The following is a 15,473-nucleotide window of genomic DNA, read 5'->3' on the forward strand; positions in this document are numbered from 1 at the left end:
GATTATAAATCCATCTGGGTAAGATTCTTGGTTCCAAATGTAATCCTCCTTTTTATCATATTCTCATTCCCTAGGGAGAAAATCCTCCACCTCCAGGTTTCATAATGCATGGAAATGTTAACCCAAATGCTGCCACAGCTCAGCTTCCCACCTCTCCGGGTCATATGCACACCCAGGTACCACCTTATCCACAGCCACAGCGTAAGTAGTGCAACCCTGAAGTCCTTAGTACAGCCACATGTCTTATTCTAATGGCGAAACCATTCACTTTGGAGCTCCAAACCCATGATCAAATCAGTTTTAACAAGTAAAGAACCATTCTGTGTAGGACTTGAGAGAGAGAGACATTGTTTCCCTGGGAAGCATCCTGAATCAGCATGCGAGGAAACAGCTCCTGTGTCAGTCCATTCAGAGCAGTTGGCTCCTGTTCCTGAGCGATTACGAAGGACAGTGAATTGTCCGATGATTTGGGTAGGAACAAAAAACAGAATTTTTGAAAGGATTTGGTTGCATATTCTTTTCCTTTAAGCAAGATGACACTAACCATTTTTGGAAAAATGGTTCCTAGGGACATTTGTTTTTGTTGTTTTCCATTTATATCATCTTTTTAAGAAATAGACTTTATTTTAGAGCAGTTTTAGATAGCACATTTGAGTGAAGAGTACAGAAGGTTCCAGTATCCTCCCTGCCCCCATGCACAACCTCCTCTGCTATCAACAGCCTGCACCCCAGTGGTCCATTTGTTACAGTTAATGAACCTACACTGACACATAGTTAACTTAGGGTACACTGTTGGTGTTGAACATTCTATGAATTTTGACAGATATATAATAATGACATGTACCCACCTTTGGCTTTTGTTTTTTAGAAAACATTTGCACTTTGAAAGAAAATATCACCACTATTTTAAAATTTAATTGACCAAAAAAATAAAAATCTCCAAGGGGAAAATTGTATGACTAAACAACTATTACAAAAGCAAGAGGCCACTGCCTAGTAAGAACTAATCCTAATAAGTCTGTTCTGTACTAAAATGGATGTTCTTACTTAACATGAATACAGATTTGACACAACTTTTCGCTCGTGCTCTCTTCAGAGTAAAATAAGTACAGTTCTAGTAGATTCATTCTATAGAAGTCCATACCTAGCCCTGGTCATGAAGAATGTGATAGTATTCTCTAATTTGGGCTCAGATCTTTGCATTAGAATGTTAGTTGGCTGCCTGAAGGCTTACTAACCAACTGTGCACAGTATATAAAATATTGTATAGTAATTGTTTTGGCAGGGACCATAGAGAGTTGGCTTTTAATCTGGAACTATGCTCAAAATCACAGTTTGAGTAGCTGATGATATTACCAGATGTTGGAGAAGGTATTTGATTCATAACAATAGTGTTCACCCTACAGTTCTTACAGTGGGAGAGATATTGAGCCACCACCAGAGTCCTTATAATTTACTGTAAGGGGAAGTGCTTTGAACATGTAATTCCTGCGTGGTTCCATCTGGGAGCTAGTAGGTGTCACTGCAGTCTTTTCCCAGGGGCAGGAAAGTATCAGTCTTGTAGTTCTTGGGTCTGATGATTCAAACATTTTTTTTTTTAAGATTTTATTTACTTACTTGAGAGTGAGAGCGAGAGAGAGAGAAAGGACAAGTTGGGAGGGAGGGGCAGAGTAAGTGGGAGAAGCAGACTCCCCGCTGAGCAGGGTGCCCGATACAGAGCTCCATCCCAAGACCCTGAGATCATGACCTGAGCCAAAGGCAGATGCTCAACCGACTGAGCCACCCAGGCGTTCCTCAAAGATTTTCATAGCCAACAGCAGTCTGGAGATGGCAGATTTCAAATATTGGATCCAATGACTCTTAGTATTATTTAAGGGTATCCAAGGTATCAAAAGCATAACACGAAAGTGTTAATATTTGGTTGTAGCTTATTGTTATAAGAATAATGATGAAAATAATTTCCGTAGAGTGAAATAACTTTGGGTTTTTCTTATTGCTGTCTGAATAAACTTACAACTAATTAAAATTTCTGTTTCTTCTCCTTGGTGTAGCTTATCAACCAGCCCAGCAGTATTCCTTCGGAACAGGGGGGTCAACAATGTATCGACCTCAGCAGCCTGTTGCTCCTTCTGCTTCAAACGCTTACCCTAACACCCCTTACATATCTCCTGCTTCTTCCTATTCTGGGCAGTCTCAGCTGTATGCAACACAGCACCAGGCCTCTCCACCTACCTCCAGCTCTGCTGCTTCTTTCCCTCCTCCCCCTTCCTCCGGAGCATCCTTCCAGCACGGCGGACCAGGAGCTCCACCATCGTCTTTAGCTTACGCGCTGCCTCCTGGAACAACAGGTACACTGCCTGCTGCCAGTGAGCTGCCTGCGTCGCAAAGAACAGGTCTGCGCTTGAAAGGGGTGTGGTTTGGCTCCCTCCTTTATTGTTTCATGAACACCTGGGTGGGTGGAGGGCAATCAGGTCTGACTCTGTGTAAACAGAGTGATCTGAGGTGTCAATGGAGTTTTTATAACAAATTCTAAAACTATTTCTGAAAGTGTGATTGTCCCATAATGAACTTTAGTCACTAAATGAGGAGAGTTTCAGAACTTAAAAAGGCTAAGAGTGTATCATCGGCCTCTGAACTTAAAATAAGTGATAAGAAATTAATTGGCAAGATAAGTGGTGGATGAAACTAGATTTAATTGACATTTCTTTAGAGCAAAACTTTGTTCTGTTCTTACTGAGAAGTTTGCAATTTTTAAAATTATTTGTGCCTTTAACTCATTCATGGAGATTAAACAGTATAGTGTCTTAATGAGATTCTACATAATTTTATGTTTATTTATAAAAATGAGGGATCTCGATATGCTTATCTAAAGGAAAAAAGTGAGAGAACACAACTCTGACAGAGAGGATCTCTAAGACAATAGAAAGTCAGTGGACAATAGTGTAGCGATTCTTCATTAGGGCAATACCAGCCTCAGACATTTTGGGAATTTCAAGGATTAGATAGATAGATAGATAGGTAGATAGTCTAATAGTGTAGTTGTGCCTAAAATTTTCTAATTAAAATCATAATTTTAAATTATTTTTATGATGAAATACATGTTTTATAAATTCTGGTTTATCTCATTACAATTAGAACATTACATTAATTTTTTATGGGTAGGCTATATTATCTGATTTTTATTTGGGATAGTAATAGAGGCTCAAAATCATGTTATAAAAAGGGACCGATGACTCAGGGTTAAAAACCATTAACCATATTGGTTAAGAATGTAGGCTTTGAAATTTGACTTCCTGGGTTTATGTCCCAGCTTCACTACTATCTAGTTACGTAACTTGGAAAAGTTCTTTAAACTTGTTCAAGCCTATTTCCTCAGAATAATAATAGTACCTACTTATAAGCTTATGAAGAAGATTGAATGCATTAATATATTCTTAAAACATTTGGGGGTGGGGCACCTGGGTGGCTCAGTTGGTTAAGCGGCTGCTTTCAGCTCAGGTCATGATCCTGGAGTCCCGGGATCGAGCCCCGCGTCGGGCTCCCTGCTCAGCAGGGAGTCTGCTTCTCCCTCTGACCCTCCTCCCTCTCATGCTCTCTGTCTCTCATTCTCTCTCTCTCAAATAAATAAATAAATAAAAATCTTTAAAAAAAAAAAAAACATTTGGGGATAGTGACTGTAAAATTTGCTTTGATTACACAAAAGCTGACTCAGTATTAGCGCTCTGTGCCTGTTGGTATTTGAAAATAGTTTCCCTTTTAGATTATAACTGGTTTTTGAACTAGAGGGGCAAAGAGATGAATGAATCTTGCCTTGCTCCTAATACTGAAGTTGTTCCTGCAGAGTCCAGCATATATATTTTTTCTTTTAAGCAGTAGCTGTAATTACTGAAAATACTTTTCATGAAATAGGATCTATTGAGGAAGTATTCTTTTCTAACAAAGTTTTATGGATCCAGAATTATATACCTATCTCCTCTCTTCTCTAATACATAAAATAAAGTCCAAAATACCAGAAATCACACACACACACACAATATCTGTATCACCGTTTACTGCACAAACAAAATTTCTGTAACTTTTAATATAAACAGTTAAGTAGGTTGATATTTTAGAGAAGAGTGCTGAAATGCAGTTACAGAGTTCAAAAAATTACCTTCTAAAACCTCAGTGAGTGAAGATAGTGTCCATTCTGGTCTAAGAGTTCTTGATCGAAAGATTAGGGTTCCAGAAAATCCCTGTTTAAAAGTGGTGCAGGGAAATAGGGAGGTGAATTATCATTTATTGAACATACATTGGACATATACCCTCATTTGCCATATATTTTCTTATTTAATTCTCAGAGCCATGAGAAACAGAAATATATATATTTTTTTAATTGGCCTGAGGAAACTTGGTTTCCTAGGAGTTAAACTCATGGTTGCATGGTGAGAATTTGTAAGTTGAGATACAAACCCAGGTCCCTCAGTCTTCAGAGCCTGAGTTCATTCTTTACCAAATGGTCTAGTCCTGACGTAAAGTTATCAGTGTTGGAATTACAAAAATCATACAACAACACTGTTTTAGGCATTTGTTACTTCATCATCTAAGTTAAATATTTGCATGGGTATTTTTCTTCTCCTTAAGCAAAAGTGTATTTGGTCTTGAGATAGTCTTTGCTTATATACAAAGTAACAGAATGTTCTAACCTGGCTGAGAAACAGTGACTAATAGGAAGAAGCAGCAGAAATTTTTCGGTACTCAGCATGTACTGAGCCAGCTGCTTTGTTACCCTCTTGCATGTTAATAGCCCCCTGTATTTTAATTAATGGTGTTAGCTTTACCATATTTTATTTTTTTATTTTCTAAAAATTTTATGTATGGTATACAAATAATTGTGACTGAAAATTTTATCTTTTTCCTTATGTGTCTTAGATCATATAATGGTTCTCTATAGGACTTGGAAATCGCATTTGTCTAGTGGATAATTTTTTTTTTTTAATTTTATTTATTTATTTGAGAGAGAGAAAGCACATGAGAGGGGGGAGGGTCAGAGGGAGAAGCAGACTCCCCGCCAAGCAGGGAACCCGATGTGGGACTCGATCCAGGGACTCCAGGATCGTGACCTGAGCTGAAGGCAGTCACTTAACCAACTGAGCCACCCAGGCGCCCCTCTAGTGGATAATTCTTAACAGACATTAGGATTTGCAAGGCCTGTTAACTGTTAGTGAACCACAAAATTATATGCCTGAGGCTCAGAGAAACTAATGTTGTAATCATCAGAACATTCATTCAGTAAATTCTTAATGAGTACTTGTTTGGTCTATCATCAGAATTAGTCCCAGCAGTGGTAGGGAGGCAGAAAAGGACAGTACGTTTCTAGTGAACAGCACATAGCTTTGTTATAAGTTGGAACATAAAATTTATATTTGAGCCAAGTTTTGGAAAGCCTTAAATGCCAGGGCAAGAAGTTTATAATTCATACAGTAAGAAGAAAGGTGCTTACAAAGGGGTTTGAACTGCTGAAAGGCGTGGTCAAAGTGGTACTTGAGGGAGGTTAATGTGGAAGTGGTGGTCCTACAAAATAGACTGTGGACAGCATGGCAGAGTCAGAAAACAGTCCTCTCAGTTCTAGATATAAAGTAACAACAGCCTGAGTTAGGAGAGGACAGTGTCCTTTCAGTGGTGGCAACACACCAAGCAGGAAGTTTTCTCTGTTTTACTCTTTAGGATAATTAGGATACTGCCTGTCACTTTTTTCTCCCTCCTGATTTAATGTATGTTATTACTAAAGAAGGGCACTGTCAAATATGAAGGCCTTAGAATTTTACTCAAAAAATTGTTTTCTGATAAAGTGACCTTCACGCTGTCATGAAACTGTCTTTGAGTGAACGTTATTGATTTTGTTAAACATGGAAGATTTAATTTAGGTATATAGTCTTGTGCTTTGTCACATAAAATAGTCTTGAAGGGGCATAATGTTACATATTTTCACAAAACTGTCCTGAAAAAGATTTTTTTTAATTTTCATAAATATTCCTTACTCAAATTATTATAAGTATCTGGCTTAACCTTTTAAGCAAATGAAAGAAAACAAGATAACCTCCCTTATTACTTTTCTTTGGATAATTCTGTTTTATCTTGTGTCATTGGAAAATGACCTCAAGGATTCATGTCTTTCTAAACTTTAATTTTTAATTCCGTGACCCTTTTGTTTTTTAAAGATTTTATTTATTTCTTTGAGAGAGAGAGAGAGCATGTGAGCAGGGAGGGGAAGAGGGGGAAGGAGAAAGAATCTGAAGCAGACTCCGCACTGAGCATGGAGCCTGTTGGGGGGCTCAATCCCATGACCACTGTGAGATCATGACCTGAGCCAGAACCAAAGTCTGACACTTAACTAACTGGCTGTGCACCCAGGCACCCCAACCCTTTTACTTTTAATGTGACATGCTAGGCTTATAGGGGAAAGGGGAGGTACGTGGTTAAGAAGGATGCTCTGTTATCTCTGTCTCAAATTGTCTTCTAGCCAAGTCTCCATACCACTAATATTTTTCCATGAATCCACTGAGAAGTATCTTAGCCAAAATACAGATCCCACATTATGCTTTTGCAAGAATACCTACGAAGGTTCTCATTGAGAAGTGGGTTTCAAGTAAAGATGGTTTGCAACTCCTATATGTGAGACCAAGTAGTTCCGTCTTCCTTCCCCAAAGACATTGTGGAGAACTGATCCCTACACTAAGGTGGATAAGGGCCTCCAATTCCATGCCATATTCAGTTTTTAAATTATTTTTTCCTTGATTTTTATTAATTTTTCACTGTAGGATTTTTAAAGACTCCAAATAGTATAAAGAATAAAATTTAGATTTTCTATAATTCTACCACTCAAATATAAGCACTAATACAGGCTTAATTTATTTCCTTCATACCCATATATACATACCTATATGTATGTCTGTATGCATATATTAAAAATATTTTTAGGGGCACCTGGGTGGCTTAGTCATTAAGCATCTGCCTTCGGCTCAGGTCATGATCCCAAAATCCTAGGATCAAGCCCCACATCGGGCTCCCTGCTCAGTAGGAGGCCTGCTTCTCCCTCTCCCACTCCCCCTGCTTGTGTTCCCTCTCTCGCTGTGTCTCTCTCTGTCAAGTAAATAAATAAAATCTTTAAAATATATATGTTTTTTTTAATGTGGTAAAATATACTGACATAAAATTTACCATTTTAACCATTTTTAAGTATATAGTTCAGTGACATTAAGTACATTTACATTGCTGAAAAACCATCACCACTGTCTCCAGAACTTTTTTGTTATCCCACACTGAAACTATGTAACCATTAAATAACTGCCTATTTCCTCCATCCCCTGGTAACCACTGTTCTACTCTCTGTCTGTGAATTTGACTACTCTAGGTATCTCATATAAGTAGAATCACAGTATTTGTTCTTTTGTGACTGGCTTATTTCACTCTCTCCAAGATTCATCCATGTTGTAGCATGTATCAGAACTTTCCTCTTTAAAGCTGAATAATATTTCACTGTATGTATATACCACATTTTGTTTATCCATTCATCTGCACATGGGCATTTTAGCTATTGTAAATAATGCTTCTTGAACATGGGTATACAAATATCTGTTAAAGGCTTTGCTTTCAGTTCTTTTGGGTATATACCCAGAAATGGAATTGCTGGATCGAATTCAATACTTAATTCAGTATTTAATTTTTTGAGGAACCATCATACTGTTTTCCACATCTACACCAACATTTACTGTTTTCTGTTTTTTTAATTCTAGCCATTCTAATGGGTAAGAAGTAGTATCTCATTGTGTGCTTGTATTTTTCAAGAATTGAGATCATAATACACACACATACCATTTTACATCTTACAGTTGTTGGGGTTTTTTTGAGAGAGAGGGAGAGTGTAAGAGAGCACAAGCCGGGGTGGGGAGGGGGAGAGAGAGAATCTTAAGCAGACTCCATGCCCAGCGTGGGTTTCATTGTGGGGCTCCATCTCACCACCCTGAGATCATGGCCTGAGCCAAAATCAAGAGTCTCACGTTTAACCAACTGAGTCGCCCAGGCACTCCTCTTACAGGTTTTCCTAACATTACACCATGAACCATTTTTTTCATGCCCTTTAGAGTCCATGTCATGTTCTAAAAAAGTAAGATTTATCATCATTTTATAGTTTTTTTGAAAGAGTAAAAAAGATTATCTTTCTTTACAGTTTTATGAGAGAATTATGTCCAAGATTAGACTATGCTGTATTGATTTTTCTAAATGACTATGCGGTGTTGATTTTTTAAAATGCTGACCAAGAGTATCATTTTGCACATCTATAATACTGTTTTTTAGAGATATTCTTGTTGTTCATGTAGCTTGCTTTACCTAATGTGGCTATTAAAGTGTATTTATAGAGATCAATTTAATTGTGTTTTTAAAAAGTCATATTTAAACAGTCAGTTTAAAGACATAAAAGATAAGATTGAAAAGGGTTAGAGTTATAGCTGAGACAAAACTGCACTAAATTGATAAGAGATTTGAACAAGGATTATCTGGGCTAAATATATTACATGGTTTGAGGTTGGGAGGAGTCAGACATATATTTTGAGGGAGAACTTTGATTATTGTACAACTGTTACTTTCTACTCAACAAGACATCTGTACCCTTGAATTATGTGAGCTAGCCCATTGGCTATCCATTCCTGTTGCGAGTCTTTTTGTTTCTGATTTTGATGAAGTGTCATTCCTAGTTTTGAATTTGATTTGATTTCATTATAAATTTAGAGTCATTTTACCAAAGGGTCCTGTGAAGTTGCTCCAGAAACGTTTTTGTGCTAATAGTGTGCTAATTGTGAAATCTCAGGATACCCTCCCAGGCTTCAATTCCCAGGGCTTGAGTCACTGCCATGAGAAGTTAGAGGGGAGACTGCTCTTCTCCTGCCTCTCCTGGGTCAGGAGAGGAGGCATGTTGTTGAAACTATGTTCTGAAGAAAAGGGTCAAGGCCAAGGTATTTCTGGTACTTTAGGTTTGTAATATACGGGCTCCCTCCACCCAGAAGTGGAAGTCTTATGCTAGAGAGTACATTAGTAGTTGTGCATCACGTCAGTCCTCTGTAATAACGCACACACAGTGACTCCCAAGGCTTTACTGACAGTAGTGCTATGAGGTTGTATCTTGCATGGGGAATTAGGTTGTAAAATCGTCGTGTAAGGCAAAAATAGGAAATCACTTATAAAAAATAGGAAATCCTTGATCATTTCTTTCTTTAGTTAAGCCCTTGATGAAGAAGTTGGCTTGTTCTATAAGTTACATGTGCATATAATATACCTCCACTGCATACTTTTGATTTGAGGCTGGGCCTGGCCTGACCCTGAATATCTGATCATTTTGGCATTGCTGTGTTAGTTTTCAGCCTTTTTTCCTCTTGTCCACTGCCAGAAACTTCCGTTCTCTTAAGTAGTGGTTTCTGGAAGGCTTGTGCTAAACAGTCTGCAAATCCATATATTTTTACAGAAAAGACCATATAAGATGGTTCCTTATTTACTGGGCCTGTTGTCATTTATGCTTATATTCATGGTGTGACATGAATTACATGAAATTACATGGGATGCAGCGTCCCAAATCTGGCAGTAAAGTGGCACCACGTTGCTAAGATTGTCTGACATTCTTATCTTTAACAAGTACAGCACTGAAGTCTACAGGACAGTGTAGAAGGCCTCCCATTTTTCTTTAAATCCCTACTAAAAGAGGGCTTTGACCAGCAAGCAGCATTGGCATTACTTGGGGGCTAGCTGGACCAATAGAATCTCAGGCCCTACCCTATACACAGTGAATTAGAATATGCATTTTAACAAGATCCTCAGCTGATTTTGGTTGACAGCTTTAACTAGTACTAAATGCTCCCCCCACCAGTGATGTTATTGATCAAATAGTAGGAAAAAAAAATCCATGCAAACAGGGAAATATTATTTTAAATAGGCAGGAACAAAATTTTTTCTTAGAAGAAACAGCACAGTAAGAGAAGAAAGTGATGTTTAAGAGTTAATTGGATCTGACACAACCTAAATGAATTTGATTTACCCCCAAAACTGATTATTTTCTTAATTAGATAGAAGACATTTCACATGACTTGATTAAAAGGAAGTTTTTTTTTTCCCTTATAAAATTAGTTTGTTCCTTTTTGGGTTGATGGAGGGAGAAGAAGCAATTACAAAATGAGAAATAGAGTTTAGAATGTTTTTCATGCTATATGCTGTTTAAGTGACTTTTACATTTTGTCTACAGAAAATCAATCTATGCAAGACCAGGCACCTATGTTGGAAGGTGAATTGGTTATAAAATATATCTTTGGAAATTTTTCAATCATTGAATATAGTTAATGAATGACCATTCACAATAATGCATGTGAACCTCAAAGTTGATGATATTCTAAATCTGATCAGTATCATTTTTTAATTTGACTTCTTAATCAAATCAAATCTTAGAACTGATTGAATTAACATGGTGACACAGTAGCTTTAAATCATTAAAGTTGTCTATTTTACATAATCATAAAGACAGTGACTATATCAAGATTGTCTTAGGAGTAAGATTAGAAGGTGATGAGAGAGATTTGAATGATTCTCTATGTATGATCAGAACTTTGAGAATTTGTTAAACAGATAGCAGCATGTAGCTTAATATTTTGTGATTAGCTCTTGAGTGTTTTGAGGCTCATTTGGCATTGATTCTTAGTAAACCTGTAGAAAATTAAAAATCAAGGCAAATGAAGGATACCTGGCTGGCTCAGAAGGACACATGACTCTTGCTCTCAGGGTCGTGAGTTTGAGCCACATGTTGGGTATAGAGATTACTAAAAAAAATTAAGTAAGTAAACTTAAAAAAAATCAAGGCAAATGAGTACGTGCTGGTTGGAAGATTTAGTTTTTTAAAAAATTTCTGTGGCATTTTGTATGGATCACATACATCATGGTCTGCTAAGCAATTTTGTTGTGATTTAATGTCATGGATATCAATAAAACAAGTAAAAGGTAAAATTCTGAAGGAATGTCTAATTTGTTGAAAGAGGAGTAATTTTTTTGCTTTAACTATAAACATACACAAAAATGAATGAAATATAAAATGATTACATTTTGATTTTAAAATTATCCTGTCTTTATTTCTGGCATGTTTTCTTAAAGATACTGGCATTCAAGTACTTAATGAATTCTGCTACTGATGTCTGTTTTTCACTTTGAGATGAAGGGTTTTGGGGGGTTTTTAGGGGAAATTTACTAAAGTTGACAGTAATTTAATTTTCTATTTGCTGCCAACCTGAAATTTTTTTTTTTGTGGCATTAAAAAAATCTTATCACAGATACTTAAGTGCTTTCTACTTTATAAATAATTCCTAAGGCAAAGATGATGAAATTGCAGTATTGTGTAGTTGAGACCTTTTTTTAACAGTGTTTCTGCCATATGGATGATTTTGCTTATGTTGAATTGCTTATGTTGCTCTCTTGGGAAATAGGAGATTGTCACTTTTATTCTTTTCTGTATGCTGAATATAGCAAAAGTAGGTTTTTTTATTTTTTATTTTTTTATTTTTTAGCAGACTGAGGTGATTTATTTTTTCTTTATTAAGAGAGAATTTCTAACTGATCTTTGAAGGTTATACATCTATATAGACATAAAGACTTCACTATCCCTAAATTTAGTACAGCTCTTTCACTTTAAATGGAAATAATATCAAGTTATCTTCCCTGGTAAGCCAAGGCCTTGTGAATGTTTGAGGGAATGAGTTTGAGAATCCAGGGCTTCAGAGTGATCCCCAAAGCTCAGCTGGTAAAACTTTTGTGAGTTATCCTCGGGGTTAAGGCAGAATTTGAAGGTATTATAAGATGGATACAATTGAGTTTTCTTCTTTTCAGAATTCTAAAGGAAAATGCCCTTTATTATCTGTTATAGGTCCTCAGAATGGATGGAATGATCCTCCAGCTTTGAACAGAGTACCTAAGAAGAAGGTACTAGAAAAAGATGTCCATCCAGTTGCCTGCAGATGTTCTGCTAATCACAAAGCCACCTGGAACACACCATCCTTCACTGATCCTTTTAAAAGCAAAGCTTACTGACTGATAGGTTTAAAGTGTATTTCAGCTTATATCTTCTATTCCATGAAGGGAAGGAAAGAAAGTTTAAAAAAAAAACAAAAACACAACAATATGGTGGTGTGAATTTAATTCCCATTAGAAGACAAGATGTGAATTCCCAACAGGTCTCTTTCAAAGAGCAGGAAACAAAATTTTTCAATGATTTTTTTCTTTTTGGGGTTACTTTGATCTTTTGTTTCCAACAGTAGTCATGAATTTGGTAATTATATTTTGGACTATTTTATCTATCACATATAGTGTGAATGAAGAAATAACCTTATAGCTGAGCACTGTTTAACTGTCAGTAACTGTTGAGAGCTGTTGGAACACAAGATAAGATTCTTCTCTCCTTCTTCCTTCCCAAACATTTCTACTTTTTTTTTTTTAACTTCTGGTGATTTTCTTTCCTTAAGTATAGTAATGAGAGGTCATAACAATAAAATTGGGAGCACTAAATGTTCAAAAAACCCCAAAATTTACGTTAGTAATAATTAGAAATTTAATCCACTACTTTTAATATGATTGAATTGACAGGTAATATCCACTTAGTAATCTAGGAAGAGGAGTATTACATCGTGATCACATTAAATACAAACACACATTTGGCATATCTGATTCCACTATGGCTAGATATAATCCTCTAGACTTTTTTTTTTTTTAAGATTATTTATTTATTTATTTATTTGAGACAGAGAGAATGAGAGAGAGAGAGCACATGAGAGGGGGGAGGGTCAGAGGGAGAAGCAGGTTCCTTGCTGAGCAGGGAGCCCGATGCGGGACTCGATCCAGGGACTCCAGGATCATGACCTGAGCTGAAGGCAGTCGCTTAACCAACTGAGCCACCCAGGCGCCCCAATCCTCTAGACTTTAACATCCTCTTTCAAAACACCATGTTTTGGCTCCCCATATGAGAGGAAGTATGGAAAACAAAGGGGAAACTGAGAGGTCCAGTTTTGAGCTCTCTATCCCTCTTAGCCAAATTAGCTCTACTTTTATGTTTTACTCTAGAATTCTGCATAAAATTTCATTTGAAAAAAGTATTCTATTTTTTTAAATGTTAACCTTATTTAAAGGTGAGTAAATGATACTCTTTTTCTTATGCTTGGTGTCTTTTATTTCTGTCTTTTAAAAGATGCCTGAAAACTTTATGCCTCCTGTTCCCATCACATCACCAATCATGAACCCTTTGGGTGACCCCCAGTCACAGATGCTGCTGCAACAGCCTTCAGCTCCCGTACCTCTGTCAAGCCAAGCTTCATTTCCACAGCCACATCTTGCAGGTGGCCAGACCTTCCATGGCATACAACAACCCCTCGGTCAACCAGGCATGCCACCATCTTTCTCCAAGCCCAATATTGAAGGCGCCCCAGGGGCTCCTATTGGAAATACCATCCAGGTAACAGTAAATCTGCATAAGTGGAATGGGGAGATGGCTCTGTTTCAGTTCATTTTTTTAATGTGTTAACTTTGATGTTTACACCTTTATTAATGAACATCTAAATTTGGTTTCAATTAAGACAACCTAAATAAATAATAGTAACCCTTTTTTTAAGATTGATCGTGCGTAGATATTTTTCAATTACATGGCCGTAAACTTTCTAGAAGAGGCTCATATATTTGCTAGTGTATGTTTACACTAACTTGACAATTGCAGTATTTCATTTGACCTAACCCGTAGCCATAATTTTAGATCAGTTGAATCCATATTTTCAGCCAGGCTTGCTAAGCAGAAGCTATTTCCAAAGGTTTTTCCCTTTAAAATATAAAATAAAAATGTAATGAGTTATATCTTTTCTTGTGTATGTGTAAGAGCTAATAATATACAGCATACCTTCAGATGGAGATATAAATTTGTACTTGCTTTTCACATACAGCTAGTTGGCAGGGTGCTAGATGATAAAAAAAATCACATATAACTGACTTAGACATACAAAGATAAACATTTTGATCTGTTCATGAAAAGTGAAGAGCTTGGGTCAAAGTTAACATAAGAAGATGAAACAAATCCCTGCACAAAGTATAAAACTAGTTCTGGTTTTGTCTTTGATTCATTAAAGTCAAATTTATAAAGATGTATCTCTATCACAAAGGTATGCTTTACTATTAAGAGAGAGTTCTACCTAAGGAACTTCTAAATTATAAAAACCAGTGTTTTGATGGAGGTGGGAGAACTGACTTTTTTTCCACAGGACTATAAATTATAAAGATCATTGTTAATTTTTTTTTATGATTACAAGTCTATGCTAGTTTGGGAAGCTACCCAGCCATTCACTTTTGTTTAGACCTGGGGTGTTCATGCTTTACTCATCTAGACCAGAACCTCAGTTACCATCGGAAGGGAATGCTGCACAAGATGTATGTGTTCAGCCAGGCCATTACATCCAGCTACCTGCCTACCTCGATGTCTCCGAGGCACCTCACACTCAACATTTCTGAAGCCTTATACCCCTTATACCTTATACCCCTCCCAAACCTGGCCTTCAAAAACTTGGTGTTTCCTGTTTCAGTGAATGGCACCATAATCCTTCCTATTTAATCTAGCCGAAAACCTGAGAATCATCTTTATACTCTTTTCCTTTAATCCCACTTTCAAATCTATCCCTAAATCTTGTTGATACTCTTTTAAAATCTCTCTCAAATCCCTGGTCTACACTTCCAGTCTAATCTATGCTGCCTTCATCCCCAATTTTCAGCAGTGCAGGATCCTCTAATTGGTCTGCCTTTGATCCATCTATCTGCTCTTGTCTCCTCTTTGTTTAAAGCATTGCTCTGAGGATAAAGACCAAAATATTTAACATTGTCTGGAAGCCCTCAGCTTCATACTCCTCCTTGCTGTCTCTCTGCTCCAGCTACACTGGCCTCCTTTTAGTCCCCTGAATCATGATCCTTCCTTTGTACATGTTCCTCTACCCAGAATGCTTTTCCTTTCTCATTTAACTAGTTAACTCCTACTTGTCCTTCTGATATAATTTCCTGGAGAGAGCTTTCCCCTCAGTTAAATTCTAGTTATATTATCTGTTGGTTCCATTACTGTTAACTTAGCAATTAAATAGCAATACAGTTGCTATCTTAACATGTATTGATGGCATTTTATTTTTTTACTTTTTTTTCAAGTAACATCTTTCATTAAGACAGTAAATGTAAACTTTTTTTTATGACACTTTAAAACTTTCTTTTTCTTCTTTTAGCCTAATAAATTGCCAGAGAGTTGAGATCATTTCTCAATTGGCTCACAAATACACAGTGCCTGGCACATAATTGCCTAATATTTTTGAATGAATGAACTAATAAATCAGAACTTTAAAAACAAACATTCTGGGCGCCTGGGTGGCTCAGATGGTTGAGCGTCTGCCTTCGGC

General features: G+C 36.8%; 1 protein-coding gene across 19 annotated transcripts in view; it reads left to right on the top strand.

The window, feature by feature from the left end:
* SEC31A (SEC31 homolog A, COPII component) overlaps window positions 1-15,473 on the top strand; it is an 85,665-nt gene that overhangs the window by 62,404 nt on the left and 7,788 nt on the right. For 6 of the 19 annotated variants that reach the window (XM_081812219.1, XM_081812224.1, XM_081812223.1 and 3 more), the window contains 4 exons: window positions 75-201; window positions 2,052-2,393; window positions 11,933-11,988; window positions 13,247-13,510. In XM_081812219.1, coding sequence (XP_081668345.1) covers window positions 75-201; window positions 2,052-2,393; window positions 11,933-11,988; window positions 13,247-13,510 — 789 coding nt within the window. Of the gene's footprint in view, window positions 1-74; window positions 202-2,051; window positions 2,394-10,270; window positions 10,310-11,932; window positions 11,989-13,246; window positions 13,511-15,473 lie in introns of all 19 variants that reach the window. The other 13 variants (XM_081812218.1, XM_081812221.1, XM_081812226.1 and 10 more) reach the window with 3 other exon arrangements.

This window comes from Leptonychotes weddellii, chromosome 2 (genome assembly GCF_054177405.1).
Source record: "Leptonychotes weddellii isolate Sample4059 chromosome 2, ASM5417740v2, whole genome shotgun sequence".
NCBI classification, from domain to species: domain Eukaryota; kingdom Metazoa; phylum Chordata; class Mammalia; order Carnivora; family Phocidae; genus Leptonychotes; species Leptonychotes weddellii.